General features: G+C 50.0%; 1 protein-coding gene across 1 annotated transcript in view; it reads right to left on the bottom strand.

Annotated features, from left to right (window-relative positions):
- The window catches only part of LOC119977422 (ras GTPase-activating protein 3-like), a 38,513-nt gene that overhangs the window by 12,708 nt on the left and 10,114 nt on the right, over positions 1–15,691 (bottom strand). Inside the window, exons 4-7 of the mRNA XM_038818306.1 lie at positions 15,660–15,691; positions 13,694–13,771; positions 9,152–9,229; positions 7,873–7,946 (exon numbers count right to left, since the gene is read on the bottom strand). The exon at positions 15,660–15,691 is cut by the window's right edge and continues 75 nt beyond it. Of these exons, the coding sequence (XP_038674234.1) occupies positions 7,873–7,946; positions 9,152–9,229; positions 13,694–13,771; positions 15,660–15,691 (262 nt within the window). The remainder of the gene's footprint in view (positions 1–7,872; positions 7,947–9,151; positions 9,230–13,693; positions 13,772–15,659) is intronic.

The following is a 15,691-nucleotide window of genomic DNA, read 5'->3' as shown; positions in this document are numbered from 1 at the left end:
GAGAGAGTTTTGTTTACCAACATTATTTTTTTAAATATAAATTTAGAGCACCCAATTCATTTTTTCCAATTAAGGGGCAATTTAGCGTGGCCAATCCACCTGCCCTGCACATCTTTGGGTTGTGGGGGTGAAACCCACGCAGACACGGGGAGAATGTGCAAGGTTCCACACGGACAGTGACCCAGAGCCGGGATCGAACCTGGGACCTCAGCGCCGTGAGGCCACAGGGCTAACCCACTGCGTCACCATGCTGCCCTTTTACCAACGTTATTAAGGGAAATGATGAAGGGTACATGGAGTTAGGTCACAGATCACCTGTGATCTCATTGAATGGCAGAACAGGGCTCAAGGGGCTGAATGGCCTCATTCTATCCCGAGCACAGTCCAACCCTCTGGATGCCTTTGATAATAAACTTGAATAATGTGCAGGGACAGGTCATTAGTTGCATCCTCGCTTATTTTAGTTAGTTTTATTTCTCTCTTTTTGAAACCACATTCCAAACTCTTGGCTTCACTTGTATTTATGAAAACGGTTGATTTGTCAATACCATCGCTCACTTTGACTCCTGTCACTGCTGTCCAGTTGACCTCAGTTAAATATTGACATTTTCCTGAAATTCATTATCAGCTACACAGAACATGGGACAGTCAAACTCAGTATATAACAGGAACAGAGGATGTCAGAAATACTCAGCAAGTGTGCCAACATATTTTAGAAGAGGAACAGAGTGAACGTTAACTCAATATGCACTTGGATATGAGTAAATGTGAGCAGAAATTAATCGGACAGAGGAACGTGGTTGAACAATGGAAATAGTGTAACTTTCAGATAACCCGAGAACAGGCTGGAAACAAGATGAAAATATAGGAAGATTTAACAGAAGCGTTCCAAATTATGAGGGTTATTTATTTATTTATTATAAATTTAGAGTATCCAATTACTTTTTTCCAATTAAGGGGCAATTTAGCGTGGCCAATCCACCGACCCTGCACATCTTTTGGGTTGTGGGGGTGAGACCCACGTAGACACAGGGAGTGACCCAGAGCCAGGATCGAACCCGGGTCCTCGGCACTGTGAGGCAGCAGGGCTAGCCACTGCGCCACCCCGAATTCTGAGGGGTTGTGAGAGAGTAACTGAGGAGAAACTGTTTCTCGTGGCAGAAGGTCAGAAACCACGGAACACAGGTTTAAGATAATGTAACACAATCAGGTGGAATTTGAGGAGAATATTTTTTAACACAGTGTGTTGTGATCTGGAAGGTGCTGCCGGAAAGGGCAGATTCAATAATAACTTTCAAAAGGGAACTGGATAGATATAATACTTGAAAAAAATGAAACATTTACAGAGAAATAGATGCAAGAACAGGGGACAGACAGACTAATTGGATATCCTTTCCAGATAACCAGTAGAGGCATGGTGGCTGCTTTTGTGTTGTCAGATTCCACAATCCTTCACCTAACCCCCTCAGATAATGCTGTTTAAACTTGAATTTCATTCTCCGCTGCCGGGATTCTCCGTTCCGTCGGCTTCGCCCCCCCCCCCCCCCCCCCCGGGGATTTCCCGACTGCGTGGAGCTGCCCACAATGGGAAACCCCATTGGCTGGCTGGCAGGACATGGAAACCCGCCCTGTATTTGTTTACCGCTCTCAGTGGTGTCAAGGGGAAGGCAGCGAGTGGCAGTGGGACAGCAGGGCAGGCATACTGGGCCAAATGGCCTCCTTCTGCACCTCAACAGTTCTGTGAATTCTCTGATCCAGGAATATTCTGGCTTATTTTGTGAGCCCACTTTTGTACATGGACTTGGGATGGGTTGCATCTTACAAATCGTCACTGCTGACACGGTCTGGAGGCACCAGGTCATTGTGCTGTCCCATCAGGTAGCAATCCATTCATTATCAATTGGTAATACACGACAATCTTTACTACAGAAGAAAAAGATGTTGATTGTTTGGCTGATCGAGGCATTGCCATGGAATAAGTTCAAGCTATGTGTTTTTTTGATTAATCGAGAAGTCTATCACTCCCCTTTGCAGACTCCATGGCAACGCCTCAGCCAATCAGAGTCAACTTGCCAACCAATCAGCACCTCCTCTCCCCTGCAGTATCAATTGTTGTGGTCATTTGAAATTTGGTATTCTTGCATTTGTCCTGATGACTGGGAGATGGAAAACTTCAGCAACATCTCTCTTTCCAGCAATATTCACAACCGTTCATTTTAATGAATGATAAATCAGGTGAGCTGTGAGGAGGACTTTCAAACTTCAGCTTCTGAAAATCTTGTCAGTTTTCTCTATGCATATTACAGCATCAAAAATGTGACCCTATGTCTGCCCCAATAAAGCAGGGTCGGAGAGTACAATGGCTCAGTTACTGTTCAAATAGCCCAGGGAGTGTGTGTTCAAATCCCACCCGGGGCAGTTCAAGTTAAAATCATCCTGAAATAGGACACTGGTCTGAGTGAAAGTGACGATGAATCTGTTGAATTATCCTAAAAACCCACGTCGCTCAAGAATGTCCCTTTAGGGAAGAAAACCTACCCCCCTCACCCGATCTGTGCCTGTGTGTGACTCCCGCCCCACATCAATGCGGCTGACTATTAACTTGCCGTAATTGTGCCAAGAAGGTGTCTGACCACCACCTCCCCGGGGCAACCAGGGATGGGCAGTAAATTAGCCTTGCCCACAGTCCGGGAATCAATTATGCATGACACAGTATTCTAGTTTTCTTTTGTATTTAAACACTAGACATAGAACATACAACAGTACAGCACAGTGCAGGCCCTTCAGCCCACGGTGTTGTACCGACCGTTTATCCTAATCTAAGATCAACCTAACCTACACCCCTTCAATTTACTGCTGTCCATGTGCCTGTCTAAGAGTCGCTTAAATGTCCCTAATGACTCTGGCTCCACCACCTCTGCTGGCAGTGCATTCCACACACCCACCACTCTCCGTGTAAAGAACCGACCTCTGACATCTCCCATATACCTTCCTCCAATCACCTTAAAATTATGTCCCCTCATGACAGCCATTTCCACCCTGGGGAAAAGACTCTGGCTATCCAGTCTATCCATGCCTCTCATCACCTTGTACACCTCTATCAAGTCACCTCTCTGCCTTCTACGCTCCAGTGAGAAAAGCCCTAGCTCCCTCAATCTTTCTTCATAAGACATGCCCTCCAGTCCAGGCAGCATCCTGGTGAATCTCCTCTGTACCCTCACCAAAGCATCCACATCCTTCCTATAATGAGGCGACCAGAACTGGACACAATATTCCAAGTGTGGTCTAACTAGAGTTTTATAAAGCTGCAGCAAAACCTCACAGCTCTTAAACTCAATCCCCCTGTTAATGAAAGCCAATATACCATACGCCTTCTTAACAACCCGATCAACCTGGGTGGCAACTTTGAGGGATCTATGTACGTGGACCCCAAGATCCTCTGTTCCTCCACACTTCCAAGAATCCTGCCTTTAACCCTGTATTCAGCATTCAAATTCGACCTTCCAAAACAAATCACTTCACATTTATCAAGGTTGAACTCCATCTGCCACTTCTCAGCCCAGCTCTGCATCCTGTCAATGTCCTGGTGTAACCTGCAACAACCCTCAACACTATCTACAACTCCACCGACCTTTGTGTCATCGGCAAACTTACTAACCCACCCTTCCACTTCCTCATCCAAGTCATTTATAAAAACCACAAAGAGCAGAGGTCCCAGAATAGATCCTTGCGGGACACCATTGGTCACCGACCTCCAGGTGGAATACTTTCCATCCACTACCACTCACTGTCTTCTTTTGGCCAGCCAATTCTGTATCCAGACAGCCAAATTTCCTTGTATCCCATGCACCCTAACTTTCTGAACGAGCCTACCATGGGGAACCTTATCAAATGCCTTACTGAAATCCATATACACCCCATCCACTGCCCGACCTTCATCAATGTGTCTCGTCACATCCTGAAAGAATTTAATGAGGCTTGTGAGGCATGACCTGCCCCTCACAAAGCCATGCTGATTAACTTTAATCAAACTATGTTTTTCTAAATAATCATAAAACCTATCTCTCAGAATCCTTTCCAATATTTTGCTCACCACAGACGTAAGATTGATGGGTCTGTAATTCCCAGGGATTTCCCTATTCCCTTTCTTGAACAGGGGAACAACATTCACCTCCCTCCAATCATCCAGTACTACTCCAGTGGAGAGTGAGGATGCAAAAATCATCGCCAACGGCGCAGCAATCTCCTTTCTTGCTTCCCGTAGTAACCTTGGGTATATCCCGTCAGGCCCAGGGGACTTATCTATCCTGATACTTTTCAAAATTTCCAGCACATCCTCCTTCTTAATATCAACCTGTTTGAGTCTATTAACCTGGTTCACACTGTTCTCATGAGCAACAAGGTCCCTCTCTCTTGTGAATACTGAAGCAAAATAATCATTTAGGGCCTCCCCCATCTCTTCAGACTCTAGACACAAGTTCTCTCTACTGTCCCTGATCGGCCCTACTCTCACTCTGATCATCCTCTTATTTCTAACATAAGTGTAGAACGGTAGAACGCCTTGGGGTTTTCCCTAATCCTTCCCGCCAGCGCTTTTTCATGCCCTCCTCTAGCTCTCCTCAGTCCATTTTTGAGTTCCTTCCTGGCTACCTTGTAACCCTTAGAGCCAAGTCAGATCCTTGATTCCTCAACCTTATGTAAGCTTCCTTCTTCCTCTTGACTAGAAGCTCCACTTTTCTTGTCATCCAAGGCTCCTTCACCTTACCATTCCTTCCTCGTCTCAGTGGGACAAAATAATTCAGCACTCGCAGCAAGTGCTCCTTAAACAATCCCCAATTACAGTTGTGCATTTCCCCAAGAACAATTGTTCCCACTTTATGCTCCTCAGCTCCTGTCTAATAGCAGTATCATTTCCCCTCCCCCAATTAAATACCTTCCCGTACTGCCTGTTCCTATCCCTCTCCATGACTATAGTAAAGGTCAAGGAGTTGTGGTCACTGTCACTGAAATGCTCTCCCACCGAGACATCTGACACCTGGCCTGGTTCAGTGCCAAGCACAAAGTCCAATATGGCCTCCCCCCTAGTCGGCCTATCTACATATTGAGTCAGGAATCCTTCCTGTACACACCTGACAAAATCTGCCCCATCCAAACCATTTGCACTAAGGAGGTTCCAGTCAATATTAGGGAAGTTGAAGTTACCCATGACAACAACTCTGTTACTTCTGCACCGTTCCAAGATCTGCCGCCCAATCTACATCTCTCTGCTGCTATTGGGAGGGGTCTATAGAAAACTCCCAATAAAGTGACTGCTCCTTTCTTGTTTCTGACTTCCACCCATACTGACTCAGTAGACAAACCCTCCTCAACTACCTCCTTTCTGCAGCTGTGGTGCACTCCCTGATTAACAGTGCCACTCCCCCTCCTCTTTTACCTCCCTCCCTATTCTTCTGAAAACATCTAAACCCCGGAAGATCTAACAACCATTCCTGCCCCTGTGAAATCCATGTCTCTGTAATGGCCACAACATCGTAGTTCCAAGTACTGATCCATGCTCAAAGTTCATCTCCCTTATTCCTGACACTCCCTGCATTGAAACAGACACACTTTAACCCATTCCACTGAGTGCAACTTTGTCGTATCAACTGTCTATCCTTCCTCACAGACTTGCTGGATACTATTTCTGCCTGTTCAACAGCTACCCTACCCTCTGATCCATAGCTCTGGTTCCCATCCCCCGCCAAACTATTTTAAACCCTCCCGAAGAGCTCCAGCAAACCTCCCAGCCAGGATATTGGTGCCCTTCCTGTTTAGGTGCAATCCGTCCTTCATGTATAGGCCCCACCTTCCCCAGAAGATATAAGAACATGAGAACATAAGAACTAGGAGCAGGAGTAGGCCATCTGGCCCCTCGAGCCTGCTCCGCCATTCAATGAGATCATGGCTGATCTTTTGTGGACTCAGCTCCACTTTCCGGCCCGAACACCATAACCCTTAATCCCTTTATTCTTCAAAAAACTATCCATCTTTACCTTAAAAACATTAAATGAAGGAGCCTCAACTGCTTCACTGGGCAAGGAATTCCATAGATTCACAACCCTTTGGGTGAAGAAGTTCCTCCTAAACTCAGTCCTAAATCTACTTCCCCTTATTTTGAGGCTATGCCCCCTAGTTCTGCTTTCAACCCCCAGTGGAAACAACCTGCCCGCATCTATCCTATCTATTCCCTTCATAATTTTTAATGTTTCGATAATGATCCCAATGATCCACATATCTGAAGCCTTCCCTCCTGCACCAGCCCTGTAGCCACGTGTTCAGCTGCACTCACTCTCTGTTCCTTGCCTCACTTGAATGTGGCACCGGTATCAATCCTGAGATCACTACTCTGCTTGTCCTGCTATTTAACTTCCAACCTAACTCCCTAAAATCACTTTTTAGATCCTCATCCCTTTTCTCAGCTGTGTTGTTGGTTCCGATGTGCACCACGACTTCTGGTTGCTCACCCTTCCCCTTAAGAATCCTGTAGGCTCGATGGGAGACATCCCTGGCCCTGGCATCCGGGAGGCAACTTACCTTCCGGGAGTCTCGCTCGCGCCAAAGAATCTCCTATCTATTCCCTTAACCATTGAGTCTCCTATCACTATTGCTTTTCTATTCATCCCCCTTCCCTTCTGAGCCACAGAGCCAGACTCAGTGCCAGAGACCTGGCCACTGGGGCCTTCCCCCGGTAGGTCATCCCCCCCAACAGCATCCAAAACGGTATACTTGTTTTGAAGGGGAACGGCCACGAAGGATCCCTGCACTGTCTGCCCGTTCGTTTTCTTTCCCCTGACTGTAACTCAGCTACTCTTGTCCTGTACCTTGGATGTGGCTACCTCAGTGTAAAGCTTCTCTATTACCCCCTCTGCCTCCCGGATGATCCGAAGTTCATCCAGCTCCAGCTCCAGTTCCCTAACACGGTCTCGGAGGAGCTGGAGTTGGGTGCACTTCCCGCAGGTATAGTCAGTGGTGACACCGGTGGTATCCCTCACCACCCACATCCTACAGGAGGAGCATGCAACTGCCCTAGCCTCCATCCCCTCTTACCTTACAGAATATAGCTGCCCTGTGGACCAACTAGAACTCCACCCGCCGACTCTGCACCCAGTCAGCTGCACTCTCTGTAAACTCCCGGCTCCCTTCACGCTCTTTGAGGAAATGTAGGAAATGAAATGAAAGGGGCACCTTACTCCCTCCTCACCGAACTCCCTCAGTCACCAAATTCTCACTATAGCACTCAAATGCACCCAAATTCAGCACCCCCTCAGTCACCAAACTCTCACTAGAGCACTCAAATGCACCCAAATTCAGCACTCCCTCAGTCACCAAACTCTCACTATAGCACTCAAATGCACCCAAATTCAGCACTCCATCAGTCACCAAACTTTCACTATAGCACTCAAATGCACCCAAATTCAGCACTCAGTGCAAACATCAATGTCTTCCTTTGATATCAAAATTGACAGGTCCTTCAAAAACCTAACTACCCACGATGGTGATGACGGCACAAGAATTAAAACTCAAGGAGGGCAGCACGGCGGCGCAGTGGTTATCACTGCTGTCTCACGGCGCCGAGGTCCCAGGTTCGATCCCGGCCCTGGGTCACTGTCCGTGTGGAGTTTGCACATTCTCCCCGTGTCTGCGTGGGTCTCGCCCCCGCAACCCAAAGATGCGCAGGGTGAGTGGTTTGGCCACGCTAAATTGCCCCTTAATTTGAAAAAAATTAATTGGGTACTGTAAATTTATTTTTTAAAAAAGAATTTAAACTTGAGTGGATGACATGAAGAGTGATAAACGTGTTGTATACGAGTACGTGACAATGCAGGAACTCACCCTTCCTTTAATACGATGGGCTGTTCAATGCTCTTGTGATCCTTCCTTCCAGATGAAGAGATTAAATCTAGGAACTTAATCCAAAACAAATGCACAGCATTAAATGACTTGTGGCTGTTTATGTAAAGTCCCCACAACCCTCTTTCTGTTCCATTATTTAACCTGTTGCACCAGCCGTAGAGAAACCCATTGATCTTCCCCCTTAGGCCATGGTCATGACTACCTTCTGTCTTTTCCTTGATTTAAGAAGGAAGGTTCACCATTAAAAACGGCTTTAAAATTAACCCACAGCATTGTGGTCAATTCAGCAGGGAGCACAGGATAAAGTTACCAATGCTGACAGACAGAGGCTGTGTTTTCAATGGCTGACCATTCTTGTTTATAATCGCTGAGAGAAGGTCTGGGGCAGTCGCAGGCCAAAGGCAGGTTGATGAGATCCAGCCTGGATTCTGCCTTCTGCAGGAAACACATGTTAAGTAATGGGTTAAGAGACATTCCAATTAGTTGTCTCATTTATGTTGAGTATCTAATAACAATTGGCACTGATATGTAAAGGGGCTGCAGGTGACCTTTGTGTCAGGTGATGTGATGATAGAGTTTTGTGCAGAGTCTGTTAAAGTAAATTAAAGGTGTTTGTGAAAAGGAGCAGAACCGTTGACTCTTTATACAACAGCAGCTAAACGTCTAACAACAAACTCAATCCCAAACGTGAACCCAAACCCTCAACCCAACCTCCCGAAAACTTAAGGACAATCACAAACTCAAATCCCAATCGCAAATCAGTACATCATCCCAAAACACAAAGCCTAATTATACACACAAACCATCTCCAGCACTCCAACTAAAAACAGCTGCTCACTGCTGGAAAGGATTACCCCCCCTTTCACCATTTGGGTGAATGTGTGAATTGAGTAAAAAGAAAGATTTGCAGTTATATAGCTCCTTCCACTCTCAACGCATTTTGCGGCCAATGAAGTACTTTTGAAAGTGTAGTGACTGTTATAATGTAGGAAACGTTGTAGCCAATCTGCACCAAGGAAGATCCCAGGCAGCAATGAGATAGATGACCAGGGAATCGCTTGGCCGAAGGCAAATATTGATTGGGGCACGGCAGTGAAGATCCTTGAACTCTCTGAAATAGCAGAATCGGATCCTCCATGTTCCTCTGAGGGCCTCGACTTAACATCTTATCCAGAAAGTCTTTAGTGTCCCGACGAACTCTTTCTTTTCCCACCATATGGGGAAAACGAGGGAATTCTCGCCAACGAAAGATACTTACATTTCTTACAGCTTCTGTGTATTTCTGTTCATTAAAGTGGTCGTAGAAAGCGGCCATGTAGGATTCTTTGAAGCTTGCCTACAGATAAAATTTAAAAAAGTAAATTATCTTTAAAGAATTGGGATTGAAGTTTTCATTAACATATCCCTAATTACCATGGGAGTTGCTGAGGGGGAACCGTACAGACTCTTTCTCAAACGGCCCTGCAGTCACATAACCCTTTGTCTTTGTTATAACCTGCCTGCTTACCATTGGTTGGGGACTAATGGCAATCCCACAATCCTTTGGGAGTATGAGCTTCCCCAATGAGGGGGCGGAGAAATCATCAGCAGATTCCCTGCATAAATAGAGCTGACCAGTTTGGAACCGGCTAGAGAGGAGTGAGCAGCAAGGGAAGTTGCTGCTGCTGTCGTATATAAATATATATATGTTATTGTAAATCAATGTTATTTCTTTCTATCCTTCAACTCGTCCTGGATTCTTTGTGGCTCTCGCAAAAGTCTTGTTGCAATATAAACACGTGCACTTTTCTGAACAGCCTTTCCCAATACCAGGAAATTGGGCTTTCCCTATCAGATAATTAATTAACCTGTCAGCTTTAGGTGCTGTTAAGAAATCATTCAGCAGATTTACTACAGGATGTTTATTGTCTTTTTATCACAAACAATGGGTGTGATTTAACGGAGGAAAGTGTGGTTGGAGCGGGAATATCCGCGAGCTTCCAGACAGTCAGCTCAGCAAGGCCGTCACCGCAATAAAACGTTCAGCGGACCAGTAACGAGGCCCCACGGACTTCTCGCCGCAAATCATGGTCCCACCGGCTGATTCGCCGGGACCGCAATCGCCAGCCCCCGCTAACAAGGGAGAGCAGCACTTAAACCCCCCCCCCCCCGAATTCCCCTCCGCCCCCCTGCACAGCCAGCCCCCCGCTAGCCAGCCCCACTCAGATCGCAGCCGAGGCGACCAGTCCCACGGTTCGGGGTGACGACCCGGGCAGACCCCTGGGAGCGGCCGAGGCCAGACCGGATGTCCTGTTCCCCCGAGGGTCTGGGAGGGTCAGCCAAAGGGCAGCCATTGCCTCCTGAGAGGAAGTGGCAACGAACGTCAGCTTGGGGGCGACATCAGGAGGCTGGAACCCAGCGTCGTGAGAGGGTCACCGACCACCCGCCGGGCCACCCGGTCTCCCCAATCCTCCCATACCCAACCCCCACACACCTGCGGTGATCCACGTGTGCGGCTAACGATGATCCCTCTGTGACCCACAGGAGAGGTTGGCCCACAATCGAGGGGAGGGGCTCAGATGGGCGGCGGGGTGCTGGATTATCAGGAACGGGCACTGGAGATCACGGGGGTGAGTTGTTATTGCCGTACAGCCTGACCCATCTCTCCCACTGGCCACATGTCCATTCTCCACAGGACCTGCAGTTAACAGCGCCGGCCCAGCTGTCATCCCCACCCTCCCCCAGCGCAGATACACACCCCTCGGTCATCCCCACCCTCCCCCAGCGCAGATACACACCCCTCGGTCACCCCCACCCTCCCCCAGCGCAGATACACACCCCTCGGTCACCCCCACCCTCCCCCAGCGCAGATACACACCCCTCGGTCATCCCCACCCTCCCCCAGCGCAGATACACACCCCTCGGTCACCCCCACCCTCCCCCAGCGCAGATACACACCCCTCGGTCACCCCCACCCTCCCCCAGCGCAGATACACACCCCTCGGTCACCCCCACCCTCCCCCAGCGCAGATACACACCCCTCGGTGGGACATGTTAGTGGACACCACACCGCTGCTGATGTACATCAGGAGGAGACAGGAACCCCCGCCCCAGGCCAGACAGCAGTCAGAGGGCTGCAGAATCCCAGGACCCAGCTGGGTCCCAGCCTGATGCTGAGCCTCTGGAACAGGGTTACCCGCAGCTGATGGAGACGACAGAGAGCGGCCGGGACGTTCAGAGATGGGTGGTCAGCAACACTCCAGCAGATTCACAGCTGATTGGAAGAATCCCAGAGCCCACGGCCGCAGGGGGTGTCACCGGCAATGAGTGGCACCGAGGCCAACGCTGGCAGGGTGGCGACCGCAGTGTGGAGCCTGGTGCACGACATCGGCACCATGAGTGAAGGTGTCCAAGGCGTCGTGCAGTCGATGATAGCCATGGCTGAGGGTCTCGGCAGAATGTCCAACTCGCTGGGGGACTTCACCCATTTGCAGGGGGGCATGGCTGAGACGCTCCAGAGCACCGATCGCCGAGGGCGCCGATACCATGGTGCAGACATTGGGGAGCCGCCAGGGTGGCAGAGCCAGATGCCACAGGGGCAGCCAAGGCTCACTCCAGTAACCCTCCATCCCGAGGTGAACCCCAGAGCCCTAAGGCCACTGACCGGGAGGAGGGGGCGGTGGGTGTCAACCTGGGTCCACCCAGTCCCCCGAGTTCCGTCCCCCTGACGAAGCTGCGTCTCGCAGTCAGCACCCGGAACAGGGTGCCAGGGTGGGGCATGTGCCGCCGTCAAGTGGGCCGGGTCCCTCTGGCCCCAGGTCACTCACAGGGCGCCCGCCAGGGATATCGAAGGCCACGGGACCTGGTAGCAGCCAGCTGCCTCCACCTCCGTTCTGCATCCTGGGGACACACCTAGAAGCAGCGGAAGGCTAAGCTCGTTGAGGATGACGGGGAGAAGGATGGGCGGAGGGTCTGGGAGGGGTGGGGAGACACTATCGGGAGAGTGCGACAGTTGGGGACACACGTGTATTCTTTGTGTCTTGCTTTTTTTAAGCAGCACGGTAGCGCAAGTGGTTGGTACTGTGGCTTCACAGCGCCAGGGTCCCAGGTTCGATTCCCGGCTTGGGTCACTGTCTGTGAGGAGTCTGCACGTTCTCCCCGTGTCTGCGTGGGTTTCCTCCAGGTGCTCCGGTGGGATATCATCACCCCTCCGCCCTCGACAGTGACCCGCTGACGGTGCCGATACAGTCCCATCACCCTGGGGAGATGTTACACAGACCCTGGGAGGGTGGTAACCCAGCGGGATGGGGGTGACAGTGAAGGGGGTGGGAGGGGGAATGACCGACAAGGCAGTATGTTCAGGGAGTGGAACCCCTTCCTGTTGACGTAGGGCACTCCCGGATGGCCCGGTGGATGCAAGGTCCATGTCGTCTATCAGTCCTTGGATCTGGGGCATCCCGGCAATGGTGGAGAAACCTGTTACCCAGGCATCTTGTCCAGGTCAAAGTTCATTTGTTCATTACCCGGGCAAACAGGCCATCTGTGACTTCCCGGATAAACATGTGGGCTGTAACTTGTGAGAAGCTGCAGAAGTCCCCGCTCGAGACCGGGAATGATCCTGAGGTTCAGATGTTCAGGGCTGCAGTAACCTTCATGGCCACTGGGGGCAGGTGTCCTCCTCCTCCTCCACGTGGTTCCAAATCCGCAAGGCCATGGCACAGGTACCGTGCTATCCCCTTGTTGAGGCGGAGCCTCCTGCGGAACGCGCTGTCTGCCTTCTGTTCGATAGACCAGCGATGCCTGTACACCCAGCGCCATCGCAGGCCTCCTTCTCTGGGTCCCTCTCTGGCCGGATGGGCAGCGGGGTCCTTAGGGTGTGGGGCAGTGCCCTGCACAGGGGCTGCCACCTCCAGCCTCTGTAGATGCTGGTCCGCAGCGTTCTCTGGCGTCTGACCGCCTGGCCTACCAGCAGCCCCGTGGGGGCAAGTTCCGCAGGGTCCAAGATATCGTCCATCCCGTTTCATATCGAAAAAGAATTGGAGAGGGTGAGACTAGCAACCAGTGGTGACTCCCACCCCAGAGGCCCAGGGTGGGTAAGCGTACCAGGTATCCTTCCCTAAAGAAAATTAGTGAATGTTCGGGGAAATTAAATGAATTTATTAAATGAGGGTTAGAGCTAACGCTTTGGAATTAAAGTAAAGAACACATGCTCGCTAAATGCTTACAGAGCTGGTGAACCTTATACACCCGATGTCAGCAGAGCTCCCAGTAAGGCCTTGGGAACCTACTTTGTTTACTGTTCCAGGGACAGGAGGTAAAATAAAACAGATTAACTTCAGTGTCTGTGTAGGATAAGGAGAAGACAGATAGTATCTAGCTAGGAGTGTAATGTTTGTATGTAGACAAGATTGGAATTTAAACAATGTTCTGTGGATATGACCAACAATGTATAAATCAGGTGAAACTTTAGTCCTGTATTGGGGATCTCGAGGACAGTACTCTCCCTGCATGCTTGAATAAACATTCGTGACCTGTACCTGAGTCTATATAATTAGTTTGTAGAGGACCCCCACAACAATGAGCCATTTATGTTTTACAGGCACCGGGCAGCTTTGTGGTCACATTTACTGAGACCGGGGTATTTTCAGAGTCCAGTTGCATAACCAGTACACCATCATATCCCCTCCACTGACTTACACACCCACCAAACACACATCCTATTGTGAACATGGGTTTGGTTAATTGCCCAGTAGAGGATCTTGTACAGTTACATACGGTCCAGTTTGAGTAGAGTACAGTGAGAGCAAATCAGGGAACTTACAGACTTAGATTTGGATAAGCTGCCCAAAGTCTGGATGGTCTTGGATACCAAGGTCAGAGTTCGTGCTGTTAATGGGTCCTAGAGGAAAAGAAGAAATCATTAAGAATGGATCAATATTTCCAATTTCCAAGAGGCAGAAGCCGGAGCAGTAATTCAAAAATCCCATAAATAGGACCCAAGCCCTATGCCCATCGTGCACGCTTGATGTTGAAAGAGCAGCAGCAAAGATATATTGTAGGATAATGACTACCCTGATTGTAGTGATGTGCATCACTGTAAATACACAAGGGGTTAATGTAAATACACTACAACTAAGTAACCACTAGAGGGAGCACCAGCGATGTCATGACATGCAGATTTACAGCCAATGGGTGATCAGAACAGGACACAGTGCAGCGCTCCCTCAGTACTGACCCTCTGACAGTGCAGCACTCCCTCAGTACTGACCCTCTGACAGTGCGGCAATCCCTCAGTACTGACCCTCTGACAGTGCGGCACTCCCTCAGTACTGACCCTCTGACAGTGCGGCACTCCCTCAGTACTGACCCTCTGACAGTGCGGCACTCCCTCAGTACCGACCCTCTGACAGTGCAGCACTCCCTCAGTACTGACCCTCTGACAGTGCAGCACTCCCTCAGTACTGACCCTCTGACAGTGCGGCACTCCCTCAGTACTGACCCTCTGACAGTGCAGCACTCCCTCAGTACTGACCCTCTGACAGTGCAGCATTCCCTCAGTACTGACCCTCTGACAGTGCAGCACTCCCTCAGTACTGACCCTCTGACAGTGCAGCACTCCCTCAGTACTGACCCTCTGACAGTGCGGCACTCCCTCAGTACTGACCCTCTGACAGTGCGGCACTCCCTCAGTACTGACCCTCTGACAGTGCAGCACTCCCTCAGTACTGACCCTCTGACAGTGCAGCATTCCCTCAGTACTGACCCTCTGACAGTGCAGCACTCCCTCAGTACTGACCCTCTGACAGTGCGGCACTCCCTCAGTACTGACCCTCTGACAGTGCGGCACTCCCTCAGTACTGACCCTCTGACAGTGCAGCACTCCCTCAGCACTGACCCTCTGACAGTGCAGCACTCCCTCAGCACTGACCCTCTGACAGTGCAGCACTCCCTCAGTATTGACCCTCTGACAGTGCAGCACTCCCTCAGTACTGACCCTCTGACAGTGCAGCACTCCCTCAGTACTGACCCTCTGACAGTGCGGCACTCCCTCAGTACTGACCCTCTGACAGTGCGGCACTCCCTCAGTACTGACCCTCTGACAGTGCGGCACTCCCTCAGTACTGACCCTCTGACAGTGCGGCACTCCCTCAGCACTGACCCTCTGACAGTGCAGCACTCCCTCAGTACTGACCCTCTGACAGTGCGGCACTCCTTCAGTACTGACCCTCTGACAGTGCGGCACTCCCTCAGCACTGACCCTCTGACAGTGCGGCACTCCTTCAGTACTGACCCTCTGACAGTGCGGCACTCCCTCAGCACTGACCCTCTGACAGTGCAGCACTCCCTCAGTACTGACCCTCTGACAGTGCAGCACTCGTTCGGTCAGGCTGGTGTGGAACTCAACCTCAAGGCTTTCTGGCACAGAGGTCAGGAGTCAGGGAGCCAGGATGGAGTTAGTGGTACATGAAATGCTTTGTCACAAGTGCCAATCAAAACTAAAACATTCAACAACAACAAAAGTTGTTAGATCGATGCTGAATGAATAGGAAAGGGCATAAAAAATAGGATTAGCTTCAGAAGCCAAGAAGACAGTGAAAGGTTGCTAACTGACCAGTGCGGCCGAACTCATTTCTGTCATGACGCTAACATTTCCGTTTGTCTGTTTGTTCGCCCTTTTGTACTCTATTCCACGGGGTTTTTGAGAATGCGACCCGAGTATTGCATTAGTTCAGTTCCTGGATGTGTTTGATCTGCCTAGAATGACAAAGTCCATGTTTTTTACTTACCGGGTGATGAGGGTGAAGTTGGAACAGGTTAG

This window comes from Scyliorhinus canicula, chromosome 14, assembly GCF_902713615.1.
Source record: "Scyliorhinus canicula chromosome 14, sScyCan1.1, whole genome shotgun sequence".
Classification (NCBI taxonomy): Eukaryota; Metazoa; Chordata; class Chondrichthyes; order Carcharhiniformes; family Scyliorhinidae; genus Scyliorhinus; species Scyliorhinus canicula.
Note: the sequence above shows the minus strand (reverse complement) of the source record. Positions and strands in the feature narration are given on the sequence as shown.